Genomic DNA, 22,486 nt, shown 5'->3' with positions numbered 1-22,486 from the left:
TGCCTGTTCTGACCTCGAACCTGCCTATCCCCTGGTACTGTTTGGACTCTGACCTGGTTTATGAACTCTCACCTGCCCCCGATCTGCCTTTTTCCTACCTTTTTTGGTATAATAAATATCGGAGCTCAACCATCTGCCTCCTGTGTCTGCATTTGGGTTAGGGTTAGGGTTAATGGTTTGCCCATTAAAATAACATCAAATTGATCAGAAAAACAGTGTGGACATTGTTAATGTTGTAAATTACTATTGTAGCTGGAAACGGCTGATTTTTTATGGAATATCTACATAGGCGTACAGAGGCCCATTATCAGCAACCATCACTCCTGTGTTCCAATGGCACGTTGTGTTAGCTAATCCAAGTTTATCATTTTAAAAGGCAAATTATTCATTAGAAAACCCTTTTACAATTATGTTAGCACAGCTGAACACTGTTGTCCTGATTAAAGAAACAATAAAACTGGGCTTAGACTAGTTGCGTATCTGGAGCATCAGCATTTGTAGGTTCGATTACAGGCTCAAAACGGCCAGAAACAAATAACTTTCTTCTGAAATTCATCAGTCTATTCTTGTTCTGAAAAATGAAGGCTATTCTATGTGAGAAATTGCCAAGAAACTGAAGATCTCGTACAACGCTGTGTACTACTCCCTTCACAGAACAGGCTCTAACTAAGAGGAGTGGGAGGCCCCGGAGCACAACTGAGCAAGAGGACAAGTACATTAGAGTGTCTAGTTTGAGAAACAGACATCTCACAAATCCTCAACTGGCAGCTTCATTAATAAATAGTACCCGCAAAACACCAGTCTCAACATCAACAGTGAAGAGATGACTCCGGGATGCTGGCCTTATAGGCAGAGTTCCTCTGTTCAGTGTCTGTGTTATTTTGCCCATTATTTTCTGATCAATTTGATGTTATTTTAATGGACAAAAAAATTGCTTTTCTTTCAAAAACAAGGACGTTTCTAAGTGATCCCAAACTTTTGAATGGTAGTGTATATCTAATGGTAAGTATAGGGAGTATAGTAGTACTTCAATCCCCAAGGGTAAAATCATGTGACAGCCAGTATAGTAATCAAAAAAGTGAGAGAAACACTGAGCTAAGGAACTAGCCTTGGCCTGTCATGCTACACGACTGCTTGTCGAACATCTCATTCCAAAATCATCAGCATTAATATGGCGTTTGTCCACCCTTGCGTCTATACCAGCCTCCACTCTTCTGGGAAGGCTGCGGTTCGATGGGGTTGAGGTCAGGGCTCTGTGCAGGCCAGTCAAATTCTTCCACACCGATCTCGACAAACCATTTATGTATGGACCTCACTTTGTGCACAGTGGCATTGTCATGCTGAAACAGGAAAGGGCCTTCCCCAAACTGTTGCCAGGGAGTTGGAAGCACAGCATCGTCTAGAATGTTATATTATGTTGTAGCGTTAAGATTCCCTTTCACTGGAACTAAGGGGCCTAGCCCGAACCATGAAAACAGCCCCAGACCATTAAACCCAGTAAAATACTACATGAGTAAAAGTACATAAGTATTTGCTTTTAAATATACTTAAGTGTCAAAAGTGAATGCAATTGCAAAAATATACTTAAGTTTTAAAAGTAAAACTATAAATTATTTTAAATTGCTTATATTAACCAAACTGCACAAATCTTTTTGGTTTTTGTTTATTTACGGACAGCCAGGGGCACACTCCAACACTCAGAATTTGCAAATGAAGCGTTTGTGTTTAGTGAGTCCTCCTGATCAGAGGCAGAATTGATGACCAGGGATGTTTGCTTGATAAGTGTGTGAATTGGACCTTTGCTTGATAAGTGTGTGAATTGGACCCTTTTCCTGTCCTGCTAAGCATTCAAAATGTAATGAGTGCTTTGGGGTGTCAGGGAAAATGTATGGAGTAAAATGTACATTATTTTCTTTAGGAATGTTGTGGAGTAAAACGAAAAGTTGTCAAAAATATAAATAGTAAAGTAAAGTACAGATACCCCAAAAACGACTTAAGTAGTACTTTAACGTATTTTTTACTTAAGTACTTTACACCACTTTTTGTGACTAGAGCGAGTACAGCTACGACCGGAAGTGACTTTTGGTAGCAGGTTAAGAGAGCACCACCATTTTCTGATTTTCTGACAATTTACTATCTTGGGTGAAAGCAGTGTGCAACATTGTAAATTGATGGTGGAAAATTGTGTATTATTAAGACAGTACACATATTTTTTCCTTTTTTGGGGGGGCGACTCGTCATTAAAGCTGGTTATGGAGGAAAAGGATGCTTTTGCAGCCTGCATGGAGGATGCTTTATGTACGAGCTGTCAATATATTACCGGGAATGCACATCAAACCTAGATTGTGCAGATTTAGCACCAACTATCGGCTGCCCAGGCTAAGACGGAACCACATAGAAGTTAAATGATGTTGAAAAGGCTTCTTTTACCCACTGAGCTAAAAATAAACTTCAGTTACATTGTTTTTTTTCTGGGGGTGGATTCTCCCTTTAACGTAAACCCAGCCACTTAGGCTACGGAAACACTGATAAAATGGGATAGGCTTATTTTTGTTATTATCCGGTGATAAAACGAGTGATTAATTCCGCGCTTTGGGCTATTCTTTCCAGTTGTGAATAGGCTGATACACTTGATCTCCACAGACATAAGGCTACTGTTTCGACTTGAACCGAGTCTAGGCCTTGTTGTTTTCATGTCTCCCTTTTCCAACGGCCGGCCGGCATAGGGCAAACTGGAGCGACACACCCCCACAATCTTCGCTGAAAAGAAGTGACACGGTCCAAACTAGCCAATGGGCTGCAGGCTTCCGACGGCTGCGTGCCGAAGTGGAGTGTTTATGTATTCTGAGGACCAGTGTGAGTGAACTGAAGGCGGTGCCCTGTGAATCTCACCAGGCTGCACCAGTGGTCTGGACATGCAGGGGAGTGGAGGCGTGGCATTTTGTTTGACTAAATAACTAAACAATCTTTAACTATACGGTAGAACAGCGGTAACAGACGGAGATCGATTTCAGACAATCCCGATAAATGTATTTTATTACAGATATCTGCGCTCAAATCTATAGAAGGCGGGTCATCTTTCTCTAGTCCAACGATGAATTCTAAACGTCTGCTTGACATGTCTGCTGTTGGAATACGGGTCGGGGGCGCTTCGAAACAAGCCGGTATTGATCAGCATGCAGAGGGCTCCAAGGGACGCAAAATTACTGTCGCCGCCACTGCGGACAGCGGTGTCACTCTGGCGTGCAAGAATGGTCCCGAAACAGGAGCAGTTTTCTACAAATTCGTGTTGGATGATGGATCTTTAAGAGAATGTACAAGACAGGATACCGTCCTCAATGTGAATGACCTGTCATCAGGGAGAGAACAATACCACCTCTTGAATAAAGTAGGTTGTATTACACGGTCAAAACCATTGCATGCCGGACGTAATATATTTGGGTCTAACAGTGAGTTGGTTAGTTATTCATTTCCACCCTATGAAATGATTCAAATTAAGTTACATTGTTGCCGAAAAGCCTACTTTTGCAATCACCCGTAATACAGAACCAGTCCGCTCATACTTTTCTGTAGCCTCTTCGCTCCGGAAGACCTGTAGCCCATACATTGTGCGACCAATAAGGTTACAGGTCTCCCGGAGCGAAGAGGCTAACATTGCTGACGACGTGAACCGGTTATGTTTTCAAGTGACAAATATAGGTCAGGCATGCGACTAACCCAAGTTAGTTAGATTATTAATTACAACTAGTAGGCTATATATGACGAATTTTAATTTGTTAAGATGGCGGCCCATTGCATGTTCAAAGTTTAAAAGTAAAGATCAGTCCAATTCATGTATTCATGAAATTGGGTCATATGGATGAAACCATATCCAAGTAGGATTACCAAAGTATGAACATATCTGTTGCTTCTACATTCATAAAGTTTGATCATAAATGTACAGGTCCCCTCCCCCATGTCAAACACTTATTCAGGAGGCAGGATTATTAAAAAGACACATTTGGTCATGTTTTATTCTCGTACCTAATTCAAAATAAATTCGGCCTTTTAACCAACAAACCAGAAGGTGTGTTTGCAGAGGGGCGTGGTATACATAGCTAGCTAGTCTACTGGTGCCAAAACTTGACTTCAGCACGTCAACAAATATAATAAGAGCTTTCGCCTACTCGTCTAAGACACTTAACCCCTTTCATCTGTGTCTGGTGTTCGCTAGTAACAGACTAACACGGTCTTCAGCCAGCATGTAACAAAAGCGGGGGAAGGATTGCCCAAAACCGCTACACAGTTGTCATATCAGCACACCGAGACATGCCAAATGGAAAATTCATAGAAACGTTTTGATATTGTTGATATGCATGCTATATGAATGATGTCTCTTTCAATGACATAGACTGACCAGGGTAAAATCTATGATCCCTTTTTTGATGTCACTTGTTAAATCCACGTCAGTCAGTGTAGGTGAAGGGGAGAAAAGGGTTAAACTAATATTTGTAAGCCCTGAGGCAATTGAGACATGGATTGTGTGTGTGTGCGCCATTCAGAAGGTGAATGGGCAAGAGAAAATATTTAAGTGCCTTTTGAAAGGAGTTTGGTAGTAGGTGCCAGACACACTGGTTTGTGTCAAGAATTGCAACTCTGCAGGGTTTTTCACGCTCAACAGTTTCCCATGTGAATCAAGAATGGTCCACCACCCAAAGGACATCCAGCCAACTTGACACAACTGTGGGAAGCATTGGTGTCAACATGGGCCAGCATCCCTGTGGAATGCTTTCGACACCTTGAACATGAGGTGATTACGGCAGATAAATGGCATGACAATGGGCCTCAGGATCCTGTCACGGTATTTCTGTGCATTCAAATGACCAGCAATTAAAATTAAATTGTGTTCATTATCTGTAGCTTATGCCTGCCCATACCATAACCCCACCGCCACCACCACCCACCGCCACATTGTTCACAACGTTGACATCAGCAAACTGGTCACTCACACGACTCCATACACGTGGTCTGCGGTTGTGAGGCCGGTTGGACGTACTGCCAAATTCTCTAAAATGACGTTGGAGGTGGTTTATGGTAGAGAAATTAACATTAAATTATCTGGCAACAACTCTGGTGGACATCCCTGCAGTTAGCATGACAATTGCGCGCTTCCTCAAAACTTGTGACATCTATGGCATTGTGTTGTGTGACAAAACTGCACATTTTAGAGTGGCCTTTTATTGTCCCCAGCTCAAGGTGCACCTGTGTAATGATCATGCTGTTTAAGGTGGATGAATTATCTTGGCAAATGAGAAGTGCTCACTAACAGGGATGTAAATAAATGTGTGCACAAAGTTTGAGAGAAGTAAAAATTTTGTGCATATGGAACATTTCTGGGATCTTTTATTTCAGCTCATGAAACATGGGACCAACATGTTTAGTCTGTCTTTTCAGACTTCCTGGTAGTTTCACATGAGAGAGATATTATTATTATTATTATATTATTATATATTATTAATTAATATTAATTATTCACTTTTCTACAATTTTTATCACGATACATTTGATGGGTTATGGTTTAGTCACACTAGAGGCTACTTTACATGGAAATCCCCCACTAATGGAAAGCGCCCACTAGTGGTTAAAAGGTTTTTGGCAATCCAAAGATACGGTACTGTACTAGAGCACACATTACACCGGTTTTAAAGTCTCTGCACTGGCTGCCTTTTGAATTTTAGAATTAATTTAAAATAAATCCATGCTTGTGCACCCCAATACACGTCAGACATGCTTTTAAGTTATGTACCCAGTAGGTCCCTCAGGTCCTCTGGCCTTTTAACTATCCCAAAGCCTAGGACCAAGAGGCATGGAGAGGCTGCCTTTAGTTACTATGCCCCCAGCCTCTGGAATATCCTGCTAGAGAACCTGAGGGGGGCCAAAACTGTGAACATATTTAAAGTAAATCTATAAAACACACATTTTGACTGCTCTTCGTTCAGATTCAGTGACAGCTTCTATATTTCCTTACACACAAAATCTCCAGCACATGTCCCCTTCCCAACAATGTAGCCAAAGACATCTGTTAAACGGTGCCTAAAACGATCATGCGGATAGTATCAGTTCTGAGACTCCAACATGTAGATCATTTCTCTGTGTGTGTCTTGTTCTTCATCCTTCAGGCAGGTTGCGGCGGGGAGGCAGATGAAAGAAACAGTGGTCTGACTGGGATCCTTACTAACGGCAGTCCCACACACTGCCTGATCCGGAAAGGGCAGAAGGCGGACAGACACGTGTACTCGGAGGCGAGGACCCCGCTGGTGCCCAGCGGTTGCCAGGCAACAAATGGACAGCAAGTTCCACCTGAGGAGAGATACCCTCATCCCTCCTCCCAAATACCTGTCCCCCGACGCAGGTAGGGACCACATGGCTAATAACAGTTATTACCTAGTAAGGCATGGATAACGTTATGGTTATTACCTGTAGCATGGTTGCTGCCTTACCCATAGTTGGGTCTATACCATTCCAGGTCCGGATGATACAGTCATTGAATGGGGCATAGAATTTCAGAAAGTTAAAATAGCTCTAAGAATTGGCATAGAATTTCAAAAAGTGAAAAGAGAATTGGGTGTTTTCACCTCAAATCCCAAAACAGTCCTGAATAAACTAGAGTTTAAATGGAATTGACTCTAACCTTATAGTGGTTCAAGCTCTCCTATGGTTTCGGGTATAAATGTTGTGGGGGAGGCTTGGTCAGATGACCGCTGTTGGATTCTTAGAATGCTTTTCAGTGTTCCAGAATACTTCTGGAATGTTCTCAAGACTTTAGAAAATACCTCAGTGTGTCAACGTTCTATAATAAGGTCAAGATTGCCCAATCATGTGAGTGAAAATGGGATGTATGACGGCCATGTTGCTGTTGTCTGATAAACCTAAACCATTACGGCTCTTACTGTAATGGTGCACCACTAGCCAATGAACCAATCGCTAGATTAGTCAATGCACAAGATGTCAATGGCTTCTGTCACTGCCTTGCACACCATGGCCAACCACACAAATCGTATTTTTTTTTGACCTTAACATTGAGATTCAAGTATCTCACACATTTAACGCTGCGGAAGAATACCTATGTTCCACATTGTTGAGCGTGTGACCTTTCATACTAGATGACATTGTGTTGAAGTATCTGTCATGGGATTGGACATGCAATGCTGTGGGATTATCGACCCCCTAAGATCCCCACCCCATTCTAATCTGAAAGATCATTATTATGCCCAGGCGAGATTGACTCCTGCGACTTAATCCATGTCTCATATTCAGATGAAAGTGTTCCCGCTTTCCCTTTTTCTTTCTATAATCTCTCTGTGTCTATCCGTACTCGGTATCATTAAGCGTGTGTCTGTGTTTGTTTATATGTTATACTGTCAGTGGTTTGTACTGTTGTGTGTGTGTATGACTCAGTGGCTAGCAGAGCGAGAGAAGCTCAAGGCTGTTTTCCCTGTGAATTATACACACACACACACACACACGCACACGCACTGGTGTGTTGTGCAGGACACTCTCTCTGATAGGGATCGACTGAAGCACAAACACAGCGGTCCAGACACAGGCAGCAGTCAGAGGGAGAGAGCGCTGTGTCTGTCCAGGGACATGGCCAGCCAGCGCTCTAATAGATAACACTGTTACATAACAGACAGGAGGTCTGGGAAAGGCTGCAGGCAGACGCTAGTTAAGCCTTTTTATTCACTATTTTTTACAACCATTGATAGGTTGGAACAACTGTCTCTGTGTGAGGGGGGGGAACTCTGTTTCTGTGTGAGGGGGGAACTTTGTGTCTCTGTGTGTGAGGGGGAAACTCCGTGTCTCTGTGTCTGTGTGTCTGAGGGGGAGGAGTTGCAATGTGGTTATACATTAACAAAGTTCACTGCGGTAGTAGAGAGTTGCAATGAGGTTATACATTAACAAAGTTCCCTGCGGTAGTAGAGAGTTGCAATGAGGTTATACATTAACAAAGTTCCCTGCGGTAGTAGAGACTTGCAATGTGGTTATACATTAACAAAGTTCCCTGCGGTAGTAGAGTTGCAATGAGGTTATACATTAACAAAGTTCCCTGCGGTAGTAGAGTTGCAATGAGGTTATACATTAACAAAGTTCCCTGCGGTAGTAGAGAGTTGCAATGTGGTTATACATTAACAAAGTTCCCTGCGGTAGTAGAGACTTGCAATGTGGTTATACATTAACAAAGTTCCCTGCGGTAGTAGAGACTTGCAATGTGGTTATACATTAACAAAGTTCCCTGCGGTAGTAGAGACTTGCAATGTGGTTATACATTAACAAAGGTCCCTGCGGTAGTAGAGAGTTGCAATGTGGTTATACATTAACAAAGGTCCCTGCGGTAGTAGAGAGTTGCAATGAGGTCTTGATAAAATCCAATATGGTGGATCAATGGAGAACGATGACCTGATGAGTGTGTTGTTGGTTTAAAATCCCTGTTCTCTTATATCAGGATCATGTGAAGTTCATATGCAGGAAATCATGTGTGATGAAAGTGTCCTCCCGGGGAGCATGCAGCAAGATTGAGCATGCTTGCTTTCCAAAGTACTGACAGTTGCTGTGTGTGCGTTTTCTGTGTGTGTGCCACTGGGTGAGTAAGTATGTGGGTGAGAAATGAATTTGAGTGCGTGTGTGTGTGCGCGCAGCATGCATGCGTTTGCGAGAGCCAGCCAACACAACAGCTGCCATGCTCACCTTTCACCTCTGACTTGAAATGACTTTTCTCCCTCAGTCTGAGTGGATGACTCCTTTACTATTCTACTCTATCCTTCAGCATGTTAAACACGCTGCCCAGGGCTGCTAACAGAGGTTGAATAACGTCACGTTACATAGGCCTCATGAATCGGTCATATTTGTCGAGGCCCGTGTGGCTACATTAAGCGTTTCGATTAGCTCCTCGTCTCACCCTGCTCACATCCAAATGGGCATCTGCTCTATGAAGCACGGGCCACTTTCTCTTAGCAGGAGCATAAGGAGCAGTTACAGTCAAATCGATTCTATAATTCCATCCTGTATCTGCAATAAGAAGGAATTGGATATTGGTTGTTGTATGGCTGTGTTCATTCCACGATGGAACGGTTCAAGTAAGCACAGACAAGAAATGGTGGTTCAGCCCACTGGTGTCCGTCTGTCCCACAGTTTTAATGTTACAGTCTGTTTTATAGTTTTATGGTCTGACTGTAGACAGTTTCTTGTTGGAAGCTACTTCTTCACAGTGTAATCGAGCGTTTGCCTTGTTTCACCTCTCAGCTGTCACACTTGTGTGTGTCTGGTGTGTGGTTTGTTTCCACATTCACACCCTAGCCAGGCACTCTTTTTAAGAGGCAGTGTTTTTGTAAAGTTGGGCAATGTGTTCAGTTCAGGGCTTTATCACTGTGTTACTGTTTGTCCTGCAGACAAGCCCAGACAAGCTTCTCTGCACCTAAAAGAGGAGGGACTTGGGTTGGGGCAGCTTTTTTGGTAGCCTGAGTACCAGTCTCTTTGGCTAATCCACTCCCTGTACTTCACGTCATGTGACTAAGAGACTGGCCTTTCCGCCATCTTCAAATTCGTTATCGATAATACGTCCCAATACGATGCAGAGTTCGATTTGGCAGCTTCTCTGCTAAAACCATTGACAACTGTGCTGTTTTCAAGGGATTGTTAAATACATTTTTTATTATCACCTCTTGACGAGCATAGTCAGAACTACACATGTCCGTTTATTCCACACTTAGCTCTATCCTCAAGAGTTCTAGAGCAAGTAACTGCATGTTTTTCGTGATCAGTACACCTCAGTTAAGCATGCAGTTTCAAATATGTGAGGGTCGGCTATCCGTTTGGCGTGTGCGCATACAACGTGTCATTTAGCTTGCCTCATCAGATGAGGCTTTTGGGAAGAGCTTGACATCGGCAAGTCCCCTTGGTGGTAAAGTTGTCAGTCGGACATCACTATAGATGCAAATCAAAACAATATTTGGATATAGCCATCTAGTTCATCTAGTTAGTTTGTTTACTAGCCATATTGATCTGTTATTAGCTAGCAGTCTACATCAAATTGGCTAATCAATCAATGTAGCCTATCATTTTAATTGTTTTAATTGTGATTAAACACTCTTAAAACCAATGTTGAAATGGGGATAATATTAGCTAACCTTGCTAGGTTGGCCTATGTTGTTAGGAGAAAAAAGTTCATTAGGTCTACCTACCACTATGTTTAGTCAAGTTTCTACCGGTAGCTAGCAACGTCAACATTATCAGCTAACAGTACATCGCCAAATGCACCTTTCTGCTGCTTGACAGGCAGACCCCACAAAGGATGGGAAATGAACCGAAATCGCTCGTATTGTATTTTATATCAGTCAAATATCCAATTAATGGTGGCCAATATTGAGAGAGACGTGAGGGTAGCCTCATGATATCTCAACATTCAAAAAGGTACTGGCACATCTGAGCTATCTCTGTTGCAGGTGCATGGTAACAATTGAAAAAACATGGGGGAGAAATGAAGGAACCAGTGTGTGAGTTTCTACTTTTTACCCTCGCACATCTGAAATGACATGATCAACTGATGTTTACTGGTCATGAAAGCATGCAGGTACTTGTTGTAGCCTGTAACTTTGATGATGAAATGTGCGCAACTGTTTTGCATGGACTGTTTGGACATTTGTAGTTCTGACTATGCTCTTCAAGAGGTCATGATATTACGAGCGAATAGTTAACGTTTATTTACCAATCCCTTGAAAACGACACCCAGTTGTCAATGGTTTTAGCGGACCTGCGGGTCTCCGTACCCTCCCAGCAGAAAAATCTAACGCTCTGCACCTTATTGTGACGTTTTATTGATAATTACCTACATGAACATTGTATCATTAATGACCTTCAGAAAAACAGAGGATCCTGATTCGATCACCCTAACAGCTATCCTCAAATCACAATGATTATGCAAATATTGGAACTTAATTTCTCCACAGAACACGTTGGTTAGCAACCATTTTTTGTTTGTCCAGACATTATCAGTCTGTCAAAAGTTGCTAGCTCATGTCTAAATTCTCAAACTAAATACATACTGCAATTTCAACCACAGAACAGTTTGTTTTGATTTAAAAGCCTCAGAATACAACAAACAGCTAAATGTTTGTTTTTGACTTTGTTATAAATTCGAATTCTATTTTCGACGCGCCACATGTTTTCCTGGAAAACAATTCATGTTATTTCCAACAACCAATGAGCAACTCTGCCGTAAATCAGCGTTTTATTGAACGTTGAGATTACCGAAATGCCAGTCTCTTTTGACAATGACAAGGTACTCAGTCTAGCTTTTTGGCAGGTTTGTTGGGAAATGCTTTGTTTTCTTATCTCTTCTCCTGCAGATTTTGGCTCTGAGGCAGTTGTTTAAGTGAATGGAAATACTTCCCCAGCCTGCTTGTACAAGGCCAATGCGACCTAATTCTCTCTATGTCAACGCTGTGAGAGATTGCCACTCCGTGATAGGCTGACTGACCTAGTTTTAGCTCAGCCAGCTAACATAGGTCAGCAGCACTGTGCTTCCGGAAGCAGGATGAAGCATAGGCTACTCCATGCATTCCCACACACCACGCACACACTCAACCATGTACAGTGCATTCAGAAAGTATTCAGAAAGTTTTCAGACCCCACTTTTTCCACATTTTGTGATTACAGCCTCGAATCTTCTTGGGTATGATGCACACCTGTATTTGGGGAGATTCTCCCATTCTTCTCTGCAGATCCTCTCAAGCTCTGTCATATTGGATGGGGAGCGTCACTGCACAGCTATTTTCAGGACTGTAGAGATGTTAGATCGGGTTCAAGTCCGGGCTCTGGCTGGGCCACTCAAGGACATTCAGAGACTTCACCACTATTCTACAATGTAGGAGAAAAAAAAGAAAAACCCTTGAATGAGTAGGTGTGTCCAAACGTTTGACTCGTACTGTATGTAAATAAGGTATTTCTGTTTTAAATGTACAAAAATTTCTTAAAACCTGTTTTCGCTTTGTCATTAGGAGGTATTACAGTTGAAGACAGAAGTTTACATACACCTTAGCCAAATACATTTAAAGTCAATTTTCACAATTCCTGACATTTAATCTGAGTAACAATTCCCTGTTTTAGGTCAGTTAGGATCACCACTTTATTTTAAGAATATGAAATGTCAGAATAATAGTAGAGAATGATTTATTTCAGCTTTTATTTTTTTCATCACATTCCCAGTGGGTCAGAATTTTACATACACTCAATTAGTATTTGGTAGCATTGCCTTTAAATTGTTTAACTTGGGTCAAACATTTCGGGTAGCCTTCCACAAGCTTCCCACAATAAGTTGGGTGAATTTTGGCCCATTCCTCCTGACAGAGCTGGTGTAGCTAAGTCAGGTTTGTAGGCCTCCTTGCTCGAACATGCTTTTTCAGTTCCGCCCACAAATTTTCTATAGGATTGAGGTCAGGGCTTTGTGATGGCCACTCCAATACCTTGACATTGTTGTCCTTAAGCCAATTTGCCATAACTTTGGAAGTCTGCTTCGGGTCATTGTCCATTTGGAAGAAACTTTTGTGACCAAGCTTTCACTTCCTGACTGAAGTCTTGAGATTTTGCTTCAATATAGCCACATAGTTTTCCTGCCTCATGATGCCATCTATTTTGTGAAGTGCACCAGTCCCTCCTGCAGCAAAGCACCCCCACAACATGATGCTGCAACCCCCGTGCTTCACGGTTGGGATGGTGTTCTTCGGCTTGCAAGCCTCCCCCTTCTTTCTCCAAACATAACGATGGTCATTATGACTAAACAGTTCTATTTTTGTTTAATTAGACCAGAGGACATTTCTCCAAAAAGTACAATCCTTGTCCCCATGTGCAGTTGCAAACCGTAGTCTGGCTTTTTTTATGGCGGTTTTGGATTAGTGGCTTCTTCCTTGCTGAGCGGCCTTTCAGGTTATGTCGATATAGGACTCGTTTTACTGTGGATATAGATACTTTTGTACCTGTTTCCTCCAGCATCTTCACAAGGTCCTTTGCTGTTGTTCTGGGATTGATTTGCATCTTTTGCACCAAAGTACGTTCATCTCTAGGAGACAGAACGCGTCTCCTTCCTGAGCGGTATGACGGCTGCGTGGTCCCATGGTGTTTATACTTGCGTGCTATTGTTTGTACAGATGAACGTGGTACTTTCAGGCATTTGGAAATTGCTCCCAAGGATGAACCAGACTTGTTGAGGTCTCCAATTTCTTTTCTGAGGTCGACGAGACGGCCTACAGGGAGGAGGTGAGGGCCCTCGGAGTGTGGTGTCAGGAAAATAACCTCACACTCAACGTCAACAAAACAAAGGAGATGATCGTGGACTTCAGGAAACAGCAGAGGGAGCATCCCCCTATCCACATTGATGGGAGAAGGTGGAAGGTTTCTTACGTTCCTCGACGTACACATCACGGAGAAACTGAAATGGTCCACCCACACAAACAGCGTGGTGAAGAAGGTGCAACAGCACCTCTTCAACCTCAGGAGGCTGAATAAATTTTGCTTGTCACCAAAACCACTCACAAACTTTTACAGATTGAGAGCATCCTGTCTTGCTGTATCACCGCCTGGTACGGCAACTGCTCCGCCCACAACCGTAAGGCTCTCCAGAGGGTAGTGAGGTCTGCACAACACATCACCGGGGGCAAACTACCTGCCCTCCAGGACACCTACACCACCCGATGTCACAGGAAGGCCATAAAGATCATCAAGGACAACAACCACCCGAGCCACTGCCTGTTCACCCCGCTATCATCCAGAAGGCGAGGTCAGTACAGGTGCATCAAAGCTGGGACAGAAGCTGTTTTTCAGTCTCTCGATCTCAAGGCCATCAGACTGTTAAACAGCCATCAATAACATTGAGTGGCTGCTGCCAACATACTGACTCAAATCTCTAGCCACTTCAATAATAAAAAATTGGAGGTGATAAATGTATCACTAGTCACTTTAAACAATGCCACTTTATATACCCTACATTACTCATCTCATACGTATATACTGTACTCTATGCCATCTACTGCATCTTGCCTATGCCGTTCGGCCATCGCTCATCCATAAATTTTTATGTACATATTCTTATTCATTCCTTTACACTTGTGTGTAAAAGGTAATTGTTGTGAAATTGTTAGATTACTTGTTAGATATTGCTGCATGGTCGGAACTAGAAGCACAAGCATTTCGCTACACTCACATTAACATCTGTTAACCATGTGTATGTGACCAATAAAATTTGATTTGTTTTGATTTTCCCGTGATGTCAAGCAAAGAGGCACTGAGTTTGATGGTAGGCCTTGAAATACATCCACATGTACACCTCCAATTGACTCAAATAATGTCAATTAGCCGATCAGAAGCTTCTAAAGCCATGACATAATTTTCTGGAATTTTCCAAGCTGTTTAAAGGCACAGTCAACTTAGTGTATGTAAACTTCTGACCCACTGGAATTGTGATACAGTGAAATAATCTGTCTGTAAACAATTGTTGGAAAAATTACTTGTGTCATGCACAAAGTAGATGTCTTAACTGACTTTCCAAAACTATAGATTGTTAACAAGAAATGTGTGGAGTGGTTGAAACACTTAGGTTGGAGTCATTAAAACTAGTTTATGTAAACTTCCGACTTCAACTGTAGGTACGTAGTTTGATGAGGAAAACAAATATTGAATACATTTTTGAATAAGGCTGTAAATATTACAAATGGTGGAAAAAGTGAAGGGGTCTGAATGCTTTCTGAATGCACTGCATGCATGCACACGAACACACACACACACACACACACACACACACACACCCTTCCAGAGTAGGCATCTGTCTTCCGCAGTGAAGTTTGCTCTGTGTGGGTGAAGGTCAAAGCAACAGCCTGCCTGGTCTCAGTCTGGATCTCATTGAGACTGGAAAGTGAACCCCCAACCAACCCTCTTTCCCCCAACCTCTTCTCCCTAGTCCTATACACAGGCCCTATTATTACCCTTTCATAAAGGGTTGTCGTGTCTTGACTATCATTGTGTTTGACTGTTATTTTATAAAATAATTACATACCACGTTCAACTATTACGCAATTACATTAATCATATAACAATTAATTAAGTAGTAATCGGGGGCACCACAGGAAAAATGATTTAACAAGTTGCTATCTCCCGACTAAAGTCTAGATATAAATGTCTCTTTTATCAGTCATTTCGTTCATTCTTATTTGCCTTATCAGTCTCATTCTGACTGTCGTAATATCCTATAAATCTGCACAAACCCTAGTCTCCATGATGATTCAGTCATATACAAATTGGGTTAACCCTTGTGCTGTGTTCCGGTTGAATTGGACCGATTTACAAGTTTTCTCTCTGAAAATGTAGTTAATTTAATCGGATTGTCATAAGGTTCCATGACTTTGTCCACACAGGGCATCTGAACACACAAAATACATTTTGATGATTTTCATTACATTTTGGGTGTTTTAACTTTTGTACACCTGAGGTGTTCCCGGTCAAAAATGACCGGTCATTAGAAATGAATGGGTGAGACTACAATTACTGTATAAAATTGAGTTCCAGCATATGTCCATTCATCAGATGGACACACTTCCTCTCCCAGACCCCCACATGCATGTGTGTTTGAGCACACACACACACACACACACACACACACACACACACACACACACACACACACACACACACACACACACACACACACACACACACACACACACACACACACACACACACCTCACTAGCCTTCTTGGCTTCCATGGCAACCCCCATGGGAACCTTTCCCCCAGGGGAACCACACCTGTTGGCATTCTCACAAACAATCGCAACATTGTTTCAATAATATATATAGAACTTTTCTCACAGCTCTGGTATATAAAGCTTTTTTGAGGCCTCCAATTCATTCTGTGGCAGCAAAATGACCAAACGATAAACTGTATGTGAGGCTCTTGATCATGTCTTTGATCATGACACTGGTGAGGAAGAGAGAGTCCTTCTTAAACTTTGACACAAAGTAGTCTGTGATAAAGAGCACTATGTTTCATCTGAGTATTTGTTATACTCAAAATAATCCATATATTCAGCTTTTTTTTAAACTCAAAAACAAGTTGTATGAGCTCAGGTCAATGAGGCCTACAGGCCATAAATAGCAAATAGAAGTTGAAAACTTGTAATGTTCACAAGAACATAAGTTGATAAAAAGATCTAACACAACATTAGGTGATAATATATGTATTATTATGGATTTATAATCAGCTATAATGGGGCAGTCATTTTGGAATGGGAACACTGAATTAATTAACATGAAACAAACTAATTAACATGAAACGAACACAACATGAGGGTTAATTATTTATTTACTAACTAAATAATCACACAATTACATAAACACATAAACAGGATAACTTACACATTGATTACTACACAATGCAATGAAAGGTCCCAAGTGGACTAAACCGATATGACGGCTTGTTACACAAAATAATCGATTCAAAAGAGAGGGAGAGCCAAAGGAATTACACTATCGTACAGACAGTTGAGAACTATGCTCATGGAAATGCGAATACTTTGCACATGAACGGCCGCTCATTCGAAAGAATTGCAATGCACATATTTATGTGTGCATGTCTTTGCTGTCTCTCTGTTGATAACACTCGATCCGTCTGGGGAGTAATTCGACAGAAAGTCTCTGGTTGTGTAAGTGTCTGGTGGTACACCAGAGATCACCATGACCTTTAGTTGAGTAGGTTGGTCTCGGAATGTCTTTTAGAACAGCAATGTTCATTAGAATGGATCTTTCAAAGTACCACCCGGTGGTTCTCGGTCAAGTTTACTAGACTAAAGTACTTAAACAGCTGCAGACAATGTTCCTGTGTAGTCTTCTTCCTCGAGAGAGAGAGTTTCAGAGTTTTTCTAACCATTTTAAACGCAGCCACGCTCTACGTTTTCTGGTCTCATAGAGTCTGACCATTCTTGACGTCCGGTTCCACACCGTCTGCCTGCTAATGTACATTTCGTTAGGAGGGGTTTTATGCACTCTGGCAAAAGGGGGCGTTCCATGACGTCAACATAATGTCTGTGCTCACGTGGGTGTGGTCACTGACTGGTTAAGACTTTATATGAAAAACCATTCCCATATTTAGAAGGCTAACATCACATTACATCTTGTCACAAATAGTTTCATATTTAATCATATAAGATCCACAACATTTGGCTGTAAACCTGACAACTGTGAAATATACACATTCGCGTTGAGATTGCCTGCAATGACAATAAGCTCTGTCCGATGATGCTGTGCCACACCGCCCCAGGCCATGACAGACCCTCCACCTCCAAATCGATCCTGGTCCAGAGTACATTCCTCGGTGTAACACTCATTCCTTCGACGATAAATGTGAATCTGACCATCACCCCTGGTGAGACAAAACCATGACTCGTCAATGAAGAGCACTTTTTGCCAGTCCTGTCTGGTCCAGCGACGGTGGGTTTGTGCCCATAGGCGATGTTGTTGCCGGTGATGTCTGGTGAGGACCTGTCATAAAACAGGCCTACAAGCCCTCAGTCCAGCCTCTTTCAGCTTATTGCGGAGAGTCTGAGCACTGATGGAGGGATTGTGCGTTTCTGTGGTAACTCGGGCAGTTGTTGTTGCCATCCTGTACATGTCCCGCAGGTGTGATGTTCGGACATACCGATCCTGTGCAGGTGTAGTTACACGTGGTCTGCCACTGTGAGGACGATCAGCTGTCCGTCCTGTAGCGCTGTCTTAGGCGTCTCCCAGTACGGATATTGCAATTTATTGCCCTGGCCACATCTGCAGTCCTCATGCCTTCTTGCAGCATGCCTAAGGCACGTTCACGCAGATGAGCAAGGACCCTGGGTATCTTTCTTTTGGTGTTTTTCAGAGTCAGTAGAAAGGCCTTTTTAGTGTCCTAAGTTTTCATAACTGCCTACCGTCTGTAAGCTGTTAGTGTTTTAACGACCGTTACAGAGGTGCATGTTCATGAATTGTTTATGGTTCATTGAACAAGCATGGGAAACAGTGGTTAACCTCTCTAGGGTATGTGAGACGGTAGCGTCCCACCTCTTCAACAGCCAGTGAAACTGCAGGGCGCCACAACAGAAATCCCATAATTAAAATTCCTCAAACATACATGTATTTTACACCATTTTAAAGATACACTTGTTGTAAATCCAGCCACAGTGTCCGATTTCACAAAGGCTTTACGACGAAAGCAAACTAAAGGATTATGTTAGGTGAGTGCCTTTTCACAGAATAACACAGCCATTTTTCCAGCCAAAGAGAGGATTCACAAAAAACAGAAATATAGATCAAATGAATCACTAACGTTGGATCTTCATCAGATGACACTCATAGGACATCATGTTACACAATACATGTTTGTTTTGTTCGGTAAAGTTCATATTTATATCCCAAAATCTGAGTTTACATTGGCGCCTTATGTTCAGAAGTTCCAAAACATCCTTTGATTTTGCAGAGAGCTACATCAATTTACAGGAATACTCATAATAAACATTGCTAAAAGATACAACTGTTATGCATGTAATTTTAGATGCACTTCTCCTAAATGCAACTGCTGTGTCAGATTTCAAAAAAGCTTTACGAAAAAAGATTGCAACATTACCAATATCCCACTGAATGTTCAATAGGAGCAGCTGAGTTGAAAATCGACCAACGTCAGACTTCCCATTTCCTGGTTGGATTTTTTTCTCAGGTTTTTGCCTGCCGTATGAATTCTGTTACTCACAAACATCATTCAAACAGGTTTAGAAACTTCAGAATGTTTTCTATCCAAATCTACTAATAATATGCATATTCTAGCTTTTATGGTTTTGTAGCAAGCCGTTTACTCTGGGCATGCTTTTTAATCCGAATGTGAAAATAGTGCCCCCTACCCCAAAGAAGTTAAACCCTTTACAATGAAGATCTGTGAAGTTATTTGGATTTTTATGAATTATCTTTGAAAGACAAGGTCCTGAAAAAGGGACGTTTCTTTTTTGCTGAGTTTACTCTCCCTAATAGTAAAGTTTCTATTCTATTGGTCAGTTTATCGACAAATAGCCTATTCCAAACAGACTCTGGGACAGTTGTGCGAAGATAGAGCCCAAATTCAATCAACCAGTAGGCCAAGGCTACATAAAACATAAAACTAAACTTTCATAAGCAATTATTCTGATGCAAAGATAACTAAGTAAAACATGTATGAACGTGTTAAATTATTATGGGACGTGCTGTCATTTCCAGGACCTGATTGGTCAACAAGCTTATTTGACGTGTATCTTTTTTGACACGTAAATACCCAAACGGTGGTCCATATAAAACACCATTGTCAAAAGGGCACCTCACGTGCGAGCGGTTTCCTGTGACAGAGATGAAAATATCGTAATTTAGAAAGGGAGGAGTTCTAATAGGCTACTTTGAAGCAAGGTAAGACATGACTCGTGTATTAAAACATTCAGGTTTCAAACAATTAGTTTTTTCTGAATGCTTAAACACTAACAGTGATTCTTGAAGCACTATCTCTGAAACCATCAACACTTGTAGCCAATGCATTTACCAAGTGTACCAAACTGAATGCACGTTCTCTGCTTTACACTCAGTTTGCAATTTTAATAACACACTTCTAGCAAAACTGTAAACATTGGTCTCTACATTGCTACACCATTTCGCCAATTGCCTTTCCACATTGACACATGTGAAAACACTTTTAGATAAAGAGTTCACTTACAAATCAGAGCTTGAGCACTATAAATAGGCCACAGGTAAACATTTGGTTTGGACAAGAATGGAGACCAATATTGGACACAGAGTCAGCGGGGTTAGAACTGGAGTAGGAGGTGAAGTTGGACGAGGGATGAATGAGAGGACGGGGAAGAGGAAGGGGAGTCAGGAACACAATAATTGATGAAATCAGAGCGACTGTGGTTGACCATGTTGTCAACTATGGGATGAGCATGAGGGAGGCTAGGCAATGGGTTCAACAAATCTGAGCCGCTATACTGTTGCAGTATCATCCGGATATTTCGAAATGAGAACCTATAAGTAAGTGCTGTTGTCTTACTGGAACAGTGTGGTCGTGGCCAAAAGTTTTGAGAATGACACAAATATTAATTTCCACAAAGTTTGCTGCTTCAGTGTCTTTAGATATTTTTGTCAGATGTTACTATGGAATACCGAAGTATAATTACATGCATTTCATAAGTGTCAAAGGCTTTTATTGACAATGACATGAAGTTGATGCAAAGAGTCAATATTTGCAATGTTGACCCTTCTTTTTCAAGACCTCTGCAATCCGCCCTGGCATGCTGTCAATTAACTTCTGGGCCACATCCTGACTGATGGCAGCCCATTCTTGCATAATTAATGCTTGGATTTTGTCAGAATTTGTGGGGTTTGTTTGCCCACCCGCCACTTGAGGATTGACCACAAGTTCTCAATGGGATTAAGGTCTGGGGAGTTTCCTGGCCGTGGACCCAAAATATTGATGTTTTGTTCCCCGAGCCACTTAGTTATCCCTTTTGCCTTATGGCAAGGTTCCTCCATCATGCTGAAAAAAAGGCATTGTTCGTCACCAAACTGTTCCTGGATGGTTGGGAGAAGTTGTTCTCGGAGGATGTGTTGGTACCATTCTTTATTCATTGCTGTGTTCTTAGGCAAATTTGTGAGTCAGCCCACTCCCTTGGCTGAGAACCCCATACATGAATGGTCTCAGGATGCTTTACTGTTGGCATGACACATGACTGATGGTAGCGCTCACCTGGTCTTCTAAGGACAAGCTTTTTTCCAGATGCCCCAAACAATCAAAGGGGATTCGTCAGAGAAAATGACTTTACCCCAGTCCTCAGCATTCCAATCCCTGTATCTTTTGCAGAATACCAGTCTGTCCCTGATGTTTTTCATTGATAGAAGTGGCTTCTTTGCTGCCCTTCTTGACACCAGGCCATCCTCCAAAAGTCTTCCCCTCACTGTGCGTGCAGATGCACTCACACCTGCCTGCTGCCATTCCTGAGCAAGCTCTGTACTGGTGGTGCCCCGATCCCGCAGCTGAATCAACTTTAGGAGACGGTTCTAGCGCTTGCTGGACTTTCTTGGGCACCCTGAAGCCTTCTTCACAACAATTGAACCGTTTCTCCTTGAAGTTCATGCTGATCCGATAAATGGTTGTTTCAGGTGCAATCTTACTGGCAGCAATATCCTTGCCTGTGAAGCCCTTTTTGTGCAAAGCAATGATGACGGAACGTGTTTCCTTGCAGGTAACCATGGCTGACAGAGGAAGAGCAATAATTGCAAGCACCACCCTCCTTTTTGAAGCTTCCAGTCTGTTATTTGAACTCAATCAGCATGACAGAGTGATCTTCAGCCTTGCCCTCGTCAACACTCGAGACGCAACGAGAGAATCACTGACATGATGTCATCTGGTCCTTTTGTGGCAGGGCTGAAATGCAGTGGAAATGTTTTTTGGGGATTCCGTTCATTTGCATGGCAAAGAGGGACTTTACAATTAATTGCAATTCATCTGATCACTCCTCATAACATTCTGGAGTATATACAAATTGCCATCATACAAACTGAGGCAGCAGACTGTGAAAAATGTATATTTTTGTCATTCTCAACTTTGGGTCGCGACTGTACTTTCTACGCTGCCTAGCTCAAGAAAACATTTCATGTTATGTGGATGAGGTCTTATGGCCAGACACAAAGGTGTAGCCTCATTTTTTTTTTGCATTTTTTTCTTCCTCCCAAGCACAAATGTTTTTTCTTCTACTGCGCTTTTGTTGTTTGAGGAATGTTAGAATTTTTTTTGTATTTGTATTGATAGTGTATTATGTTCGGAATACACATACTTTACACATGTGGATACCTGTGTGCATGTGTGTTTACTACATGTATGACAAAACATGATTGCCCTGCACACAGAAAAAGAAAAAGCCACAAGTGTTTTTCATTTATACTATCCGTGCTTGGTTGTTGCTTCGTGTGCTTATTCAAAGGATGGTTTGTGTGTATTGTATTGACACAAAAACACACATTATATGGGATGTTTCCATTCTAGGCAAGTGCCTATTACTAGATTGTTTCAGCTTCTATTGGCACTTTAGGTAGTTAACCATTAGCGTATGGTTAACCTACAATACAGGGTTTTTTATATATATATATATATTTAATGAGTTTGAAGAGTTTTGCAAGAATTGTTTGCTTTTGCAAGAGATGTATAATGTTTTGCTGGTTTGGTGTCAGGTTTTGTGGTTAGTGTAGAGTTTTGCAAAAATAGCCTATAGTTTAAAAAATTGTGCCTAAGCAATCAGACAACTGTAAGTAAATGTTTTCAAAATGCATAGCCTACTGCCTCCAGCTCATTGCAAAGTGGTGTGTGATGTGCTGAGGAAACCTGTCTTCTGTTGCATTTGAGATGCAGCAGTAGGCTCTGTATCTGTATTCTGC

The 22,486-nt window shown here is 41.8% G+C and overlaps 1 protein-coding gene across 2 annotated transcripts in view; it reads left to right on the top strand.

The window, feature by feature from the left end:
• Positions 1-2,804: 2,804 nt before the first annotated feature.
• Positions 2,805-22,486, top strand: part of LOC129824389 (zinc finger protein 704-like) — a 75,005-nt gene continuing 55,323 nt past the window's right edge. The window contains exons 1-2 of one of the 2 annotated variants that reach the window (XM_055883983.1): positions 2,805-3,388; positions 6,159-6,391. In XM_055883983.1, the coding sequence (XP_055739958.1) occupies positions 3,095-3,388; positions 6,159-6,391 (527 nt within the window). In that variant the 5' untranslated portion in view covers positions 2,805-3,094. The remainder of the gene's footprint in view (positions 3,389-6,158; positions 6,392-22,486) is intronic. The other variant, XM_055883984.1, reaches the window with a different exon arrangement.

Source organism: Salvelinus fontinalis, chromosome 26, assembly GCF_029448725.1.
Source record: "Salvelinus fontinalis isolate EN_2023a chromosome 26, ASM2944872v1, whole genome shotgun sequence".
NCBI classification, from domain to species: domain Eukaryota; kingdom Metazoa; phylum Chordata; class Actinopteri; order Salmoniformes; family Salmonidae; genus Salvelinus; species Salvelinus fontinalis.
The sequence above is the reverse complement of the archived record's forward strand: the minus strand, read 5'-3'. Positions and strand labels throughout refer to the sequence as shown.